The 13,361-nt window shown below is 44.5% G+C and overlaps 1 protein-coding gene across 1 annotated transcript in view; it reads right to left on the bottom strand.

The window, feature by feature from the left end:
- The window catches only part of GRIK4 (glutamate ionotropic receptor kainate type subunit 4), a 494,843-nt gene that overhangs the window by 341,199 nt on the left and 140,283 nt on the right, over positions 1-13,361 (bottom strand). The window contains exon 2 of the mRNA XM_058194562.1: positions 7,238-7,369. Within this exon, the coding sequence (XP_058050545.1) occupies positions 7,238-7,319 (82 nt within the window). The 5' untranslated portion in view covers positions 7,320-7,369. The remainder of the gene's footprint in view (positions 1-7,237; positions 7,370-13,361) is intronic.

Genomic DNA, 13,361 nt, shown 5'->3' with positions numbered 1-13,361 from the left:
AATGTTTCTTATTGGGCAAGATGGATGGCAAACACGATAAAAATGTAACCTACTTAACATTGCATACATTAACCGCGGCAAGATTAGCATTTGTTCAAAAATGGAAGTGTAAAGAAATACCCCCAGAAGAAGAAGTAATAAGCAAAATTTACAACTGTGCAGAGATGGACAGACTTACTTTAGAACTCAAAGACAAAAGCGAATCAAGATATGATGAAGTCTGGAGTAAATTCTATGACGGGCTTGATCAGAGGAAGAATGCCATAAACAAGAGATAAGGAATGTCTTATCGACGTATATATCAACGTATATTGTACTTGTGAGGGTAGAATAGGTTTATTAAATACGTACATAGTTGTAGGGATAGTAGTAATACAGTATATACTTGATACATAAGGAATTATGACTTATGACTGTATAACTGTAACTTTGTTGCTGGCAATCCTTATGATTTATATTGATATATTGACCATCAATTGTGTTGTAAATGTTGTACCTTGATGAACGTATCTTTTCTTTTATGTACACTGAGAGCATATGCACCAAGACAAATTCCTTGTGTGTCCAATCACACTTGGCCAATAAAAAAATTCTATTCTATTCTATTCTATTCTATTCTATTCTATTCTATTCTATTCTATTCTATTCTATTCTATTCTATTCTATTCTATTCTATTCTAATTAGGAAATATGTAAATTTGTATATAAATTGAGAAATATATGATATAGTAACTTGAACTCGACATAAATGTTAGGAATCAGAGACGTAGAACAATGTCCATTGTTTTTGTTTGTTTTTAAATCCAATAATTTTTTTCTAAAAAAAAAAAAGAAAACAACTGAACTCAGAGATCACTAAAGACCCATAGCTGTCCTCTTCTTCTTCCTCCTCCTCCTGCTGCTGCTCCCTGGGCGGGGAATTCTGGGAGTCCATGAGCCAAACTTGTTTGGAGACCCCTGAACTAGATTCTAGTTCAATTAAAGGAATATACTGTATTTTTCGGAGTACAAGAGGCACCCCCACCCCCTGAAAATGGGTAAAAAATTTTGTGCATCTTATAGACCAAATACGAGCCTATATTTGGCCTCCCGAATGGTGAAAACATGACCATTTTTGGCCTGCAGAGTGCTTCTGGGGGTTGGGGAGGGCGAAAATGCAACGCACGGAGGTCAAAACTTTTTTCCCCCCCTTGTTTTCCTCCTGTAAATCTAGGTGCGTCTAATAGTCTGAAAAATACGGTAGGTCATGGAGAAGTCCTAGACCTAGAGAGGTAGGGTTAATCAGAGTAGAAAACATGGAACTAAATGGAAGAATGAAGGTTGTCCACTTCACTTTCGGATTTTCACCACCACCACCCGCCCCCCCAAGCAATTCTTGCTAAAACAATACACGACGTGAAGAAATTTTGGAACCAATTTTTCCTTCATACATGGATTTACAGGAATTGCATCCATTTCCATCGATTTTCTAATGCATGGATTATGGATGCAATGTTACAAAAGGCCTACATTTTTATGACAATGGAATGCACTGTAAACTTGGGGGAAGGAAGGAAGGAAGGAAGGAAGGAAGGAAGGAAGGAAGGAAGGGAGGGGGGGGGGGAGGGAGGAAGGGAGGAAGGAAGGGAGGAAGGAAGGGAGGAAGGAAGGAAGGAGAACAGGAAAGAAGGAAGGAAGGAAGGAGGGAGGGAAGGAAGGAAAAACAGCAAGGGAAGGAGGGAAGAAAGGAAGGAAAACAGTGAGGAAGGAAGAACAGGAAAGAAAGAAAGAAGAAGGAAGGAAGGAAGGAAGGAAGGAAGGAAGGAAGGAAGGAAGGAAGGAGGGAAAGAAGGAAGGAAGAACAGGAAGAAAGGAAGGAGAACAGGAAAGAAGGAAGGAAGGAAGGAGGGAGGGAAGGAAGGAAAACAGTGAGGAAGGAAGAACAGGAAAGAAAGAAAGGAGAAGGAAGGAAGGAAGGAAAGAAGGAAGGAAGGAAGGAAGGAAGGAAGGAAGAAGAGAAGGAAGGAAGGAAGGAAGGAAGGAAGGAAGGAAGGAAGGAAGGAAGGAAGAAGAGAAGGAAGGAAGGAAAGAAGGAAGGAAGAAGGGAAGGAAGGAAGGAGAACAGGAAAGAAGGAAGGAAGGAGGGAGGGAAGGAAGGAAAACAGTGAGGAAAGAAGAAGGAAGGAAGGAAGGAAGGAAGGAAGGAAGGAAGGAAGGAAGGAAGGAAGGAAGGAAGGAAGGCATAATTTTGAGAAGCACGAAGATCAATTCATTTTAAGTTATGAACCAAGTATCATTCCCAACAATGAATGCCGATTAAGCCTAAAACAGCTCAGTTTTTTCAGCCGGAATGGCAGAAGCCATTTCTGATGGACTAATTAAGTCCATTATTCGGCTTTCTTAGAGTCATGACTAGAGAACGCTGCGATGCGGTTTGAGACTTTCCCTTTGAAAATACAAAAGGCAGCAATTATCCCTGAGCTGTCTATACATTTTTTGTTTTTCATCCTAGCTGATCAGCATGAATACTTTTCAAACATTTATTTCATTGTTTTAATCCAATTAAGTTTTGCCTCTGTTCTTCTAAGAAGGGTTTTACATCGTTAATTGTTTGATGGAAGCTACGTTCTCTCTAAAGTTAGAGCAGATAGGAAGTGACGGGGAAAATTCGGATGGCTAATACTTCTTTTCTGGAGCAGTGAAAATGCAGAAGGAAGAAAAACTCAGCAGCAACCAGAAAACAACCCAGCCAAACCCGGTCAAATTTAACAGTACCGCATTAAGGCCAACTGATGCCTTAAGCACAGCTCAGCAATGGCGACTCTCAACAGAAGCAAAATTCCTATGCCATGAAATGGTGGGAATGGGATATCTTGCACTTTCAAACCAAGCTTTTAAACTTTAGTCTTCGCCGTGCTAAAGAAGTCTCAATTGTGGCCATAAGTCGAGGATTATCTGTATTTGCCTATCCCGGGTTCTTGGCAAGGACTCTTTGGTGGACAAAAATGCCAAATCTAATGTGACTGACTATACAGTGAACAATAATAATAGCGCAATTCCAAAACAACTGGAATTGCAGAATAACAGAGTTGGAAGGGACCTTGGAGGTCTTCAAGTCCAACCCCCTGCTAAGGCAGGAAACCCTACACCATCTCAGTCAGATGGTTATCCAACATTTTCTTAAAAATTTCCAGTGTTGGAGCATTTACAACTTCTGCAGGCAAGTCGTTCCACTTATTAATTGTTTTAACTGTCAGGAAATTTCTCCTTAGTTCTAAGTTGCTTTTTTCCTTGATTAGTTTCCACCCATTGCTTCTTGTTCTACCCTCAGGTGCTTTGGAGGATAGCTTGACTCCCTCTTCTTTGTGGCAGCCCCTGAGAGATTGGAAGACTGCTATCATGTCACCCTAGTCCTTCTTTTCATCAAACTAAACATACCTGTTCTGTCCCCACCAACCACAACCAAGCAGACACGCGAGCTGACTATATCTGCCAGCAGTTTACTCCGATGACAGATATCAGTTCTGGCAACGAACCTGCGATTGCCTGCCAAGTTCTCCTATCTCCTCAGACCAGCGTAACTGCAGTTCAGAAATAAACAGAAGCCAAAGTCGTAATCACAAAATATTGCAGCCAAAGTTTCCAAGAGTCAGTTTTTGTCCGTCACAAGAAGCTATAGAGCAGCTCCTCCTGCTTTTATACCCTGTGGGGTGTGGCTCCGTGACTCAGCACTCTCTAAGCCTGCCCCACCCCTTATTTTGTTGTTTCGCCTCTCCTTTCTGCGATGCCTGGGATCTAACCAGGACTGATTGTCAGCAGCTAAGTCTTGAGGCATTTCCTGGGAGGGGGAAGTTGCAGGAGAAAGAGGCCTCGTCATCTCCTCCACCTGGCCTGCCTCTGGGACCTGGAATGGAGCCAGAGAAGAAGATCCTGCAGAGGGAATCCCTGTCGGCTCTTCCCCCTCACTCTCTGAGTCACTCTCTGCCAGGAGGCCTGGTTCGGGAGTTGAAGACACAACAATACCCAATTCCAGCAACTGTTCTTTATGTCTTAGCCTCCAGTCCCCTAATCATCTTTGTTGCTCTTGTTTGCACTCTTCCTAGAGTTTCAACAACCTTTTTACATCATGGCGACCAAAACCGGATGCAGCACCACTTGAACATCATCGGCATTGACAAAATAACCACCAGTCAATTGCAAAAGGCAGCTTTACTGGGAATCCTGAGATGAGGCCTTTAACACAATCCAGTATGCCAGATTTCTTGGGAAGGACTGGTTGGGTAGATAAAAGTACCAAATCCAATCTGAACTTTATGACTAACGGTAGCCACCCGGTGGAAACATAATCCTGATGTGGATTTAGCAAAAAGCATCCACTCACTTTTGATTTATAGTTTAGAAAGGAAAGACGGGCCTGCCGCAAGCAAGAATATTTTACAGGGTTATAATTGCTTCTCTCAGCAGCGCGTCGGGATCTCTCTCTTTGAACTAGCACCATGCACTTCCTAAAGAGGATCTTAGGAGGGATGCAGACAATTATGGAGAGGAGATCTTTAGATAGTCCCCAGTATGACTTCATGTAAGAGTACATTCTATGGAGAAACAGGAGGAGTGGATGAATATCAGTAGTGGGATTCCAATCCCGCCGCTACCAGTTCGCCTGAACTGGGACAAACTGATAGCAACCCACCCCTGGTGAATATCTGTCTTTTCCTGATTACAAAGACGTAGGACTGGAATGGGGCCTTTGTTCAAAGAATATTTGAATATTTGAACTCCTAAGTCAATACCGTCTAAGACTGTCTGTTCTTGTTACATTCTTTGCTTTCATGTTGGGTTGTTTGTGTAGTTTTAAATGTCTTTATTTTTTTACTGATTGGAACTCAATTGTCAGCCTCCCCCCCAAACCAAGACATTCATGCTGAGTTTCTTCTAAGTAATTTCCTTTATTGTTTCTCACCTGCAGACGGAATCTAGCCAAACTAAAGCAACTACTTGCATAATTAAGGATACACTCTGAGCAGGGGTGGGCTTCGAAAATTTTAGAAAGCGGTTCTGTGCCTGGTTGCTAAGTGGGCGTGGCCATGGTGGGTGTGGCTTAGTTGGCCTCCTGCGCCACAGCAGTGACGGGGTGGGGGTGGGGCATTTGTACCCTCCCCGGGCTCTGGAGGTTTTCCTGGAGCCTTCAGGAGGGCGAAAAAGGCCCCCTCACACTCCAGAGACCCTCTAGAGGCCAGAAACGGGCCTGTTTCCAGCCTTCCCAAACTTCTGGTAGGCCCGTTTTTCGCTTCCCCGAGCCTCCGCTCACGCCCTGAACTTACCTGCATCCAAAATGGGCCATGTGGGGACTCCTGGGAGGGGCAGGGTGGCCAGCCAGGAGTGGGATTTGGGGGTTCTCCGAACTGCACAGATTCTTAGCTACAGGTTCTCCCGAACCCCTGCGAACCCCCAGCAGCCCACCTCTGACTCTGAGAACTTCTAGGGAGGCGCTGTCTCAACTATCTTTCTCCCAACCAAATGATCTAAACTTTGCTGTCTCTTGGTCCTTGGGAATGCAGCCCCTCCCTCTTGGGAATCCAGACTACATTCCACCACACCAATGAAGTCTTTAATGTTAGGCACCGTCACCTTTTCCAAATTCTCCTTTCAAAGTTGGGGGACGGGGCAGAGGGATCTTGGAGGGGGTGTTAATTTCTCCAGGACTGAATCAGTGGTGGGTTTCAAAATTTTTTACTACCAGTTCTGTGGGCGTGGCATGGCTTGGTGGGCATGGCAGGGGTAGGATACTATAAAATCCCCATTCCCTCCCCACTCCAGGGGAAGGATGCTGTAAAATCTCCATTCCCTCCCCACTCCAGGGGAAGGATGCTGTAAAATCTCCATTCCCTCCCCACTCCAGGGGAAGGATGTTGTAAAATCCCCATTCCCACTCCACTCCAGGGAAGAGATGCTGTAAAATCCCCATTCCCTCCCCACTCCTGGGGGAAGGATGCTGTAAAATCCCCATTCCCACCCTACTCCAGGGAAAGATGCTGCAAAATCCCCATTTCCTCCCAATCATCTGGGGCTCGGGAGGCAGAGAATAGATGTGGGCTGGGCCAGTCAGAATTTTTTACTCCTAACTACTCAAAATTTCCGCTACCGGTTCTGCAGAAACTGGTCAGAACTGGCTGAAACCCACCTCTGGACTGAATTCTCTTTTAGTGGGAATAGTAATAAAGAACTACTAAGATAGACATGATTTCTTTACATAAATGACAGCACAAAACCACAAAGGCTACAAAGCCCGGAGTGAAGACTATTCAACGAAAACAAGACCCTTGCAGATCCTTCTGGGTTCCTGCATCACAGAATAAAGAATGCCACGTTCTCCTCCTGAAAATTTCTCTTCCCCACGCGGTTTATTCATTATATCTTCCCTTTTATTTTAATCAGGCACTCGGATAACCTTTTGCGACTTGCAAACGTGCAGAAAAATTGCCCAGCGTTCAGAAACCTCCTGCTACTTTGGCCTGCTGAATTCCAGAAACGACAAAGAGCTCGCATTTTACCAAGGCAAGGTTACAAGAAAAAAATAGAATAAAATAATAAAACTAGCTAAATGAAACTGCCTCTCCTGTCTTTTTGTTCCAACAACTTCAGCATGAATATCAGTCTGGTCTGATGTATATCTTTAAGGCAAAGCGATGCTTTGCTACAAAGCAGCTGAAAAACACAATGTGAACCGATGCGTGAACATTCAAATCCCCATTAATTGATGCCTGTAATCCAAAGAATAAACAATTGGGGGGTTGTGTGTTTACTTCCCCGTTTGCTTTTTAAAATAAATGGAGATTTGAAGCCAGCCTCTAATTAATTGTGACACCGCTCATCCATTATTGCTGATAATCGACACAGCGTTTAACCGAACCAATTCCATATTCTTGGGACAATCCTGTCAATTGAAAAAAAATACATACTCTGTGTCCTCCCTTAAATTCTCATTCATTTCGTTCGAGAGCAATAGATTTTTAGATACGGCACGCGACGCAAGTCCAGAAGAATAGTTTTTTTTCATAATTAGAAGTACCACGCTGCGTATTTGGAGGCCGGCTGGATTGGCAGCTCCTCTCTACCGCGGTTCCAATTATAGTCATTTTGATCCAGATCTGTTCCAATTATTGCAATTTTGACCCATACCGTTGCTTTTCCAGGGACTAAAATAGCCAGGATGAAACATCAGATTCACACAATAGGGTGGCTTATTCTCCTTACTTACCAATCCTCAGCGAATGGGGGCTGGCAGCTATCTTCATTAACCATACCAACAAGAGCACCAAAGGCCCCAAGATCCAGGACATCTTCTATAAATCCTCATGGATCCCTGCAGTGATCTGGGCATGACATAACTCTGGAAAGAGAGAGAGAGAGAGAAAAAAAAACCCAAAAATGATGAAAGTGGCTTGATGCCAGGACAAAATTTAAGAGTCCAGTTTATGACACAAAGATGGTGAATCAATCTTTGGATACTTCCAGATCTAAGGAGTTCAGTATCTAAGCTCAGGTGAACATGAGAGCCCTCTAGGTCAGGGGGTCTCCAACCTTGGCAACTTTAAGCCTTGTGGACTTCAACTCCCAGAATTCCTCAGCCAGCAAAGCAACCTTAAGCCTTGTGGACTTCAACTCCCAGAATTCTGGGAGTTGAAGTCCACAAAGCTTAAAATTGCCAAGGTTGGAGACCTCTGCTTTAGGTTCCATTTCTCAACCTCACCATGGGCCAAGCATGCTCTAGGTTCCATCTAACATTGGTGGAAGCCAAGCAAAAATGGAGAGGAATAAATAGAACATAAGAGAATGACAGAATTGGAAGGGACCTTGCAGGTCTTCTAATCCAACCCCTGCTCAAGCAGGAAACCCTATACCCATGATGGCGAACCTATGGCACGTGTGCCACAGGTGGCATGCAGAGCCCTCTCTACGAGCACACCAGCGTCCCAGCCCAGCTCCACCACACATGTGTGCACACCTCTCATGGGCCAGCTGGTCTTAGGGTCTCGGCTGCGCATGCGCAGTTGGGTGGGGCGCATGCACGGGGATACGTGCGAATGCTTGGGGGACGTGACCGCATGCACAGGGCACATGCTTGAGGGCACTCGCATTGCATTTTGGGGGTTTGGGCATGTATGTGTACATTTGCACACTTGCGCGCACACTTTGGGCACTCGGCATCAAACAGATTAACCATCACTGCCCTATACCATTTCAGACAAAAACAGCGGTCCGATCTCTTCTTAAAAACCTCCAACTTCTGGAGGCAAGTTGTTCCACTGATTACTTGTCCTAACTGTCAGGCAATTTCTCCTTAGTTCTAGGTTGCTTCTCTCTTTAATTAGTTTCCCTCCACTGCTTCTTGTCCTGCCTTCAGCTGCTTTGGAGAATAGTTTGACCCCAGTCTTCTTTGTGGCAGCCCCTGAGATAGCAGAATACTGCTATCATGTCACTCTTGGTCCTTCTTTTCATTAAAGTAGACATACCCAATTCATGCAAACATTCTTCGTTTGTTATAGATTCTAAAAAGAGACAGAGACAGACAGAGACAGAGAGACATAGAGAGAGAGACAAGACAGACAAACAGACAGACAGAGAGAAAGAAATGTTTCAATGTAATGATCTCTATGGCCCTTTCCACTTGTCTATTCCAAACAGTGCCACAGTTTGATCAGCTCATCTCTCTAATCAACCCACAGATGGTTTTGTGTGTAGCCTAACCCTTTTGAAGCCTGCCCTGATTCACCTCTCTCTCTCTACAGGACCAACTTTGAATCTTGACCTGCTGAGAGAAGATCAATCCGTTGCAATGCCCACAGAATCATTAACATCCCCCCCTGGTAAAGACCCAACACAAAGGAATAGTTCAAAGATCAGTTGTTTGTTCCGGCCGTATTCGTGCATGCACTGCTTTTGATTGTTTCTGATCACCCACCTGCCTCTTGAAAACCTGAACTGCCACCCTTTGCCAAAGAGTAAAAACCCAGTCAAGTCAACCGACCATGTTTTCAAAGAATGAAAGGCAGGAGAGGCCCTCATTATCTTTCCCAAGGTATCGGAGATGTCAGACTAATAAGAACAAAGGTCGCTGCTTATATAATTACTTAAGAGCGATTTTCTTCCATTTCTTTACAACTGCTTGGCAAATAGAGTGAAAGAGAACGGATGAAAATCCAAGGAGGAGGAGAAAAAAAACCACACCTTATGTTCAAAACATGGCAGCAAATGATGAAGATCAGATACGTCCCAATAGAAGAGAAGATATGTTCAGACCGGAACATGTCCCCTCCAGGAGCCAAGATCCAGATAAGCAGGGATTAACACCAGGCAAACAATCAAACAAACAGAAAAAAATACCTCCTGTTAAGTAACTACCAAGGGAAACTTCAACCAAAACTGCCAGGAAGCAAATTCCATACCTCCCACACACTGATTATGTTGCTTAGTTGGATAATGAAACATCTACAAATCAATGAGCACCAAGGATTCCACGCATCCTCTCCAACAGCCAAAATCCAGAGAAGCAGGGATTAACACCAGACAAACAATTAAGCAGAAAACAATATCCCCATCACGGAACGTCCAAGGAGAAAACAACGCCTCGAGCAACACTGACAGGGCGAGTGTGCTCCATAAACATAGAGCAAACCACACACTCATTTATGCTGATGATGTTTCCTATTTGGGTAACAAAACATCTGCATGCAAACAACCAAGCTCAGAGACACGCAGAGGACTCCACGATGAGTTATGTTTCTAGATTACCCTCCCTTCCAAACCTGCCTGGCATTGTTCAGAAATTTATCATCTCGACTCCCTTAACTGGTAGAAAACACCTAACGGGCTAATTCAAGTCTTCTACATTCTCTCCTTAATTAATTTTTTGTCTTAAGGCACCCTTGTATGGGTTGGAGTTTTCACAGGCTAGAAGTGACTATTACCTGTAATTTCCCAACTTCAGCTCCTCCATTTCATGTAATAATTTGCACTAACCAAACAGGCTTTTCATCACCGGGTGTTGGAAGACAAATGGATTCTGTAAAAAAAGTGCCTCCAGTTGCAATTCTTTCGGAGTTTTACAAATGGAGGTGAAATTCACAACGGTCAGAAAAGGCCGGATGGGATGCTGAATTAAAGCCGGAGAGGACCATGATTGATGGCTCAGAGGAGGACGATGGAATGTTTCTGCCTAAGAGAACGCAGGGCGGGGGAGCCGACAGTTGAAAAAACCTGGACTGTTAACTTTAGCTACAAAAGTTTCCAAAGAGCGTCACAGTCCTGAGGCGACAGTTGATAAACGAGGCAGAGGAAAGGATGGGAGGGGGGGAAAACCCCACATCATCCTGCAAAGTGTCAGTAATTACAACAAAGCCACCAAGGTGCCACTGCGCAATCGAACAGGAGAAGGTCTGGGGATACAGCTGATGAGGGCAGGAGAAGGGAGCCTCTTATAAGAGTAATATTTCCAGTAACTAGGAGATTACAGATTAACAGAGTTGGAAGGGACCTTGTAGGTCATCTAGACCAATCCCCCGCCCAAGCAGGAGACCCTACACCATTTCTGACCGATGGCAGTCTAGTCTCTTCTTGAAGGCCTCCAGGGATGAAGCTCCCACAACTTCCAAAGGCAACTTCTGTTCCATGGGTTGATTGTTCTCACTGTCAGAAAATTTCTCCTTATTTCTAAGTTGAATCTCTTCTTGATCAGTTTCCATCCGTTATTCCTTGTCTGGCCTACAGGTGCCTTGGAGAATAGCTTGACCCCTTCCTGACAGATGGCAGTCCAGTCTCTTCTTGAAAGCCTCCAGTGATGAAGCTTCTACAACTTCTGGAGCCAGATTGTTCCACTGATTAATTAATAGTTTAACAGAGTTGGAAGGGACCCTGTAGGTCATCTAGTCCAACCCCCACCCAGGCAGGAGCCCTCACACCACTTCTGACCAATGGTAGTCCAGTCTCTTCTTGAAGGCCTCCAGTGATGAAGCTCCCACAACTTCTTAGGGCAACTTCTGTTCCATGGGTTGATTGTTCTCACTGTCAGAAAATTCCTCCCTATTTCCAGGTTGACTCTCTCCTTGTTCAGTTTCCACCTATTGCTTCTTGTCCTGCCTTCAGGTGCCTTGGAAAACAGCTTGACCCCCTTCCTCCTCTTTGTGGCAGCCCCTCAAATATTGGAAGACTGCTATCCTGTCTCCCCTGGTCCTTCTCTTCACTAGACTAACCAGGCCCAGTTCCTGCAACTGCTCATCATATGTTTTAGCCTCCGGTCCCCTCATCATCCTGGTTGCTCTCCTCTGCACTTTTTCTAGAGTCTCAACATCTTTTTTATAGTGTGGTGACCAAAACTGGATGCAGTACTCTAGGTGTGGTCTTACTAGGGCTTTATAGAGTGGTATTAGTACCTCCCTTGGTGTTGATTTTATCCCTCTGTGAATGCAATTTAGGATTCCGTTGGCTTTTTTGGCTGCCACGTCTGTGATTAATGTATCAGGTTCTTTGAAGGAACATGCTATATTTTTCATGTGGCATGCAGAAGTTCTGATAAGGACCAGTTTAGGCTCCCGGAAGGCAAAGACTGTACAAAAAGTGGAACTTGAATCATTTGAAAAGTCATCACAGGGCAGTCCTCGATTTACGGGCACAATGGAGCCCCAGATTTCTGTTGCTAAGTGAGACAGCGCTTAAGTGAGCTTTGTCCCATTTTACCAGCTTTTATTGCCACAAATAGGGACGTGGCGGCTCAGCGGCTAAGACGCTGAGCTTGTCGATCGAAAGGTCGGCAGTTCGGCAATTCGAATTCCTAGTGCCGCAGCTCCCGTTCCTCGTCCCAGCTTCTGCCAACCTAGCAGCTCGAAAGCACGTAAAAAATGCAAGTAGAAAAAATAGGGACCACCTTTGGTGGGAAGGTAACAGCGTTCCGTGCGCCTTCGGCGTTGAGTCATGCCGGCCACGTGACCACGGAGACGTCTTCGGACAGCGCTGGCTCTTTGGCTTTGAAACGGAGATGAGCACCACCCCCTAGAATCAGGAACGACTAGCACGTATGTGCGAGGGGAACCTTTACCTTTATTGCCACAAATATTCCATGAATTAGCAACACGGTTGTTAAGTGACTCCAGCTTCCCCATTTGACTTTACTTGTCAGAAAATCACAAAAGGGGGTCACAGGACCCCAGGGCACTTCCAACTGTCATAAATAGGAGACTGTTGCCAAGCAAAATTTCCAGAATTTTGATCACATGTCCACATGGATGTTATTGAGAGTTGCGATGGCACTGAAAAAAGTGACTTATGACCATTTTTCACATTTATGGCCACTGCAGCATCCCCCATGGTCACGTAGTCAAATTTCAGAGGCTTGGCAACTGACAATGATTCACATTTACGACGGTTGCAGTGTCCTGCGGTTACGTGATCCCCTTCGGTGACCTTCGGACAAGCAAAGTCAATGGGGAAGCCAAATTCACTTAACAACCAGGTCACTAAGTGGACAACTGCTGTGATTCACTTAACAACGGTGGCAAGGAAGGTCACGAAAGGTAGAGCAAAATACACTGAACAACGGTCTCCTTTAGCGACAGAAATCTTGGGCTCGATTGTGGTCGCAAGTCGAGGACTACTTATAGAGAACAAAGAAAAGAAACGAAAGAGAGAAAAAGAAAGAAGAAAAGAGTGCAGAAAGAAAAAAGAAATTCCCCTCTCAGTCTCCCTAATATGTAACTTTGAGCGGTCGCTAAGTCGAGAACCAATCATAGTCGAGAGGACTTAGTGGGGCTTGTTTTATCAGTTTGGGAAAATGAATCTATTGACCAGGAGAATAAAACTGCCGAGGTACGAAATCAAAATGTATCAGTGTCAGCGCCAGCTTTGGAGTCTTTTCTGCAAGAAGGGTTTTCTGGAATGCTGACAATCAGCTGATAAACATGAATGGGCATTGGGGGTTGGCCTAGATGACCTACAAGGTCCCTTTCTAACTCTGTTAATCTGTAAGTGAATGCAAAGGCCATAGGCTATCTGCACATGGAAACAAAACGTGTTTTTTTTTAAATTTGCATTTATATCCCGCCCTTCTCAGAAGACTCAAGGCGGCTTACATTGTGTTAAGCAATAGTCTTCATCCATTTGTATATTATATACAAAGTCAACTTTTATTGCCCCCAACAATCTGGGTCCTCATTTTACCTACCTTATAAAGGATGGAAGGCTGAGTCAACCTTGGGCCTGGTGGGACTCGAACCTGCAGTAATTGTAATTGCAGGCAGCTGTGTTAATAAAAGACTGCATTAGTCTGTTGAGCCACCAGAGGCCCTAGTATTAATGCTTTGGGGGGGAAAAACAGGAATATCTTTATAATA

This window comes from Ahaetulla prasina, chromosome 9 (genome assembly GCF_028640845.1).
Source record: "Ahaetulla prasina isolate Xishuangbanna chromosome 9, ASM2864084v1, whole genome shotgun sequence".
NCBI classification, from domain to species: Eukaryota; Metazoa; Chordata; class Lepidosauria; order Squamata; family Colubridae; genus Ahaetulla; species Ahaetulla prasina.
This window is presented reverse-complemented; position numbering and strand designations above follow the sequence as displayed.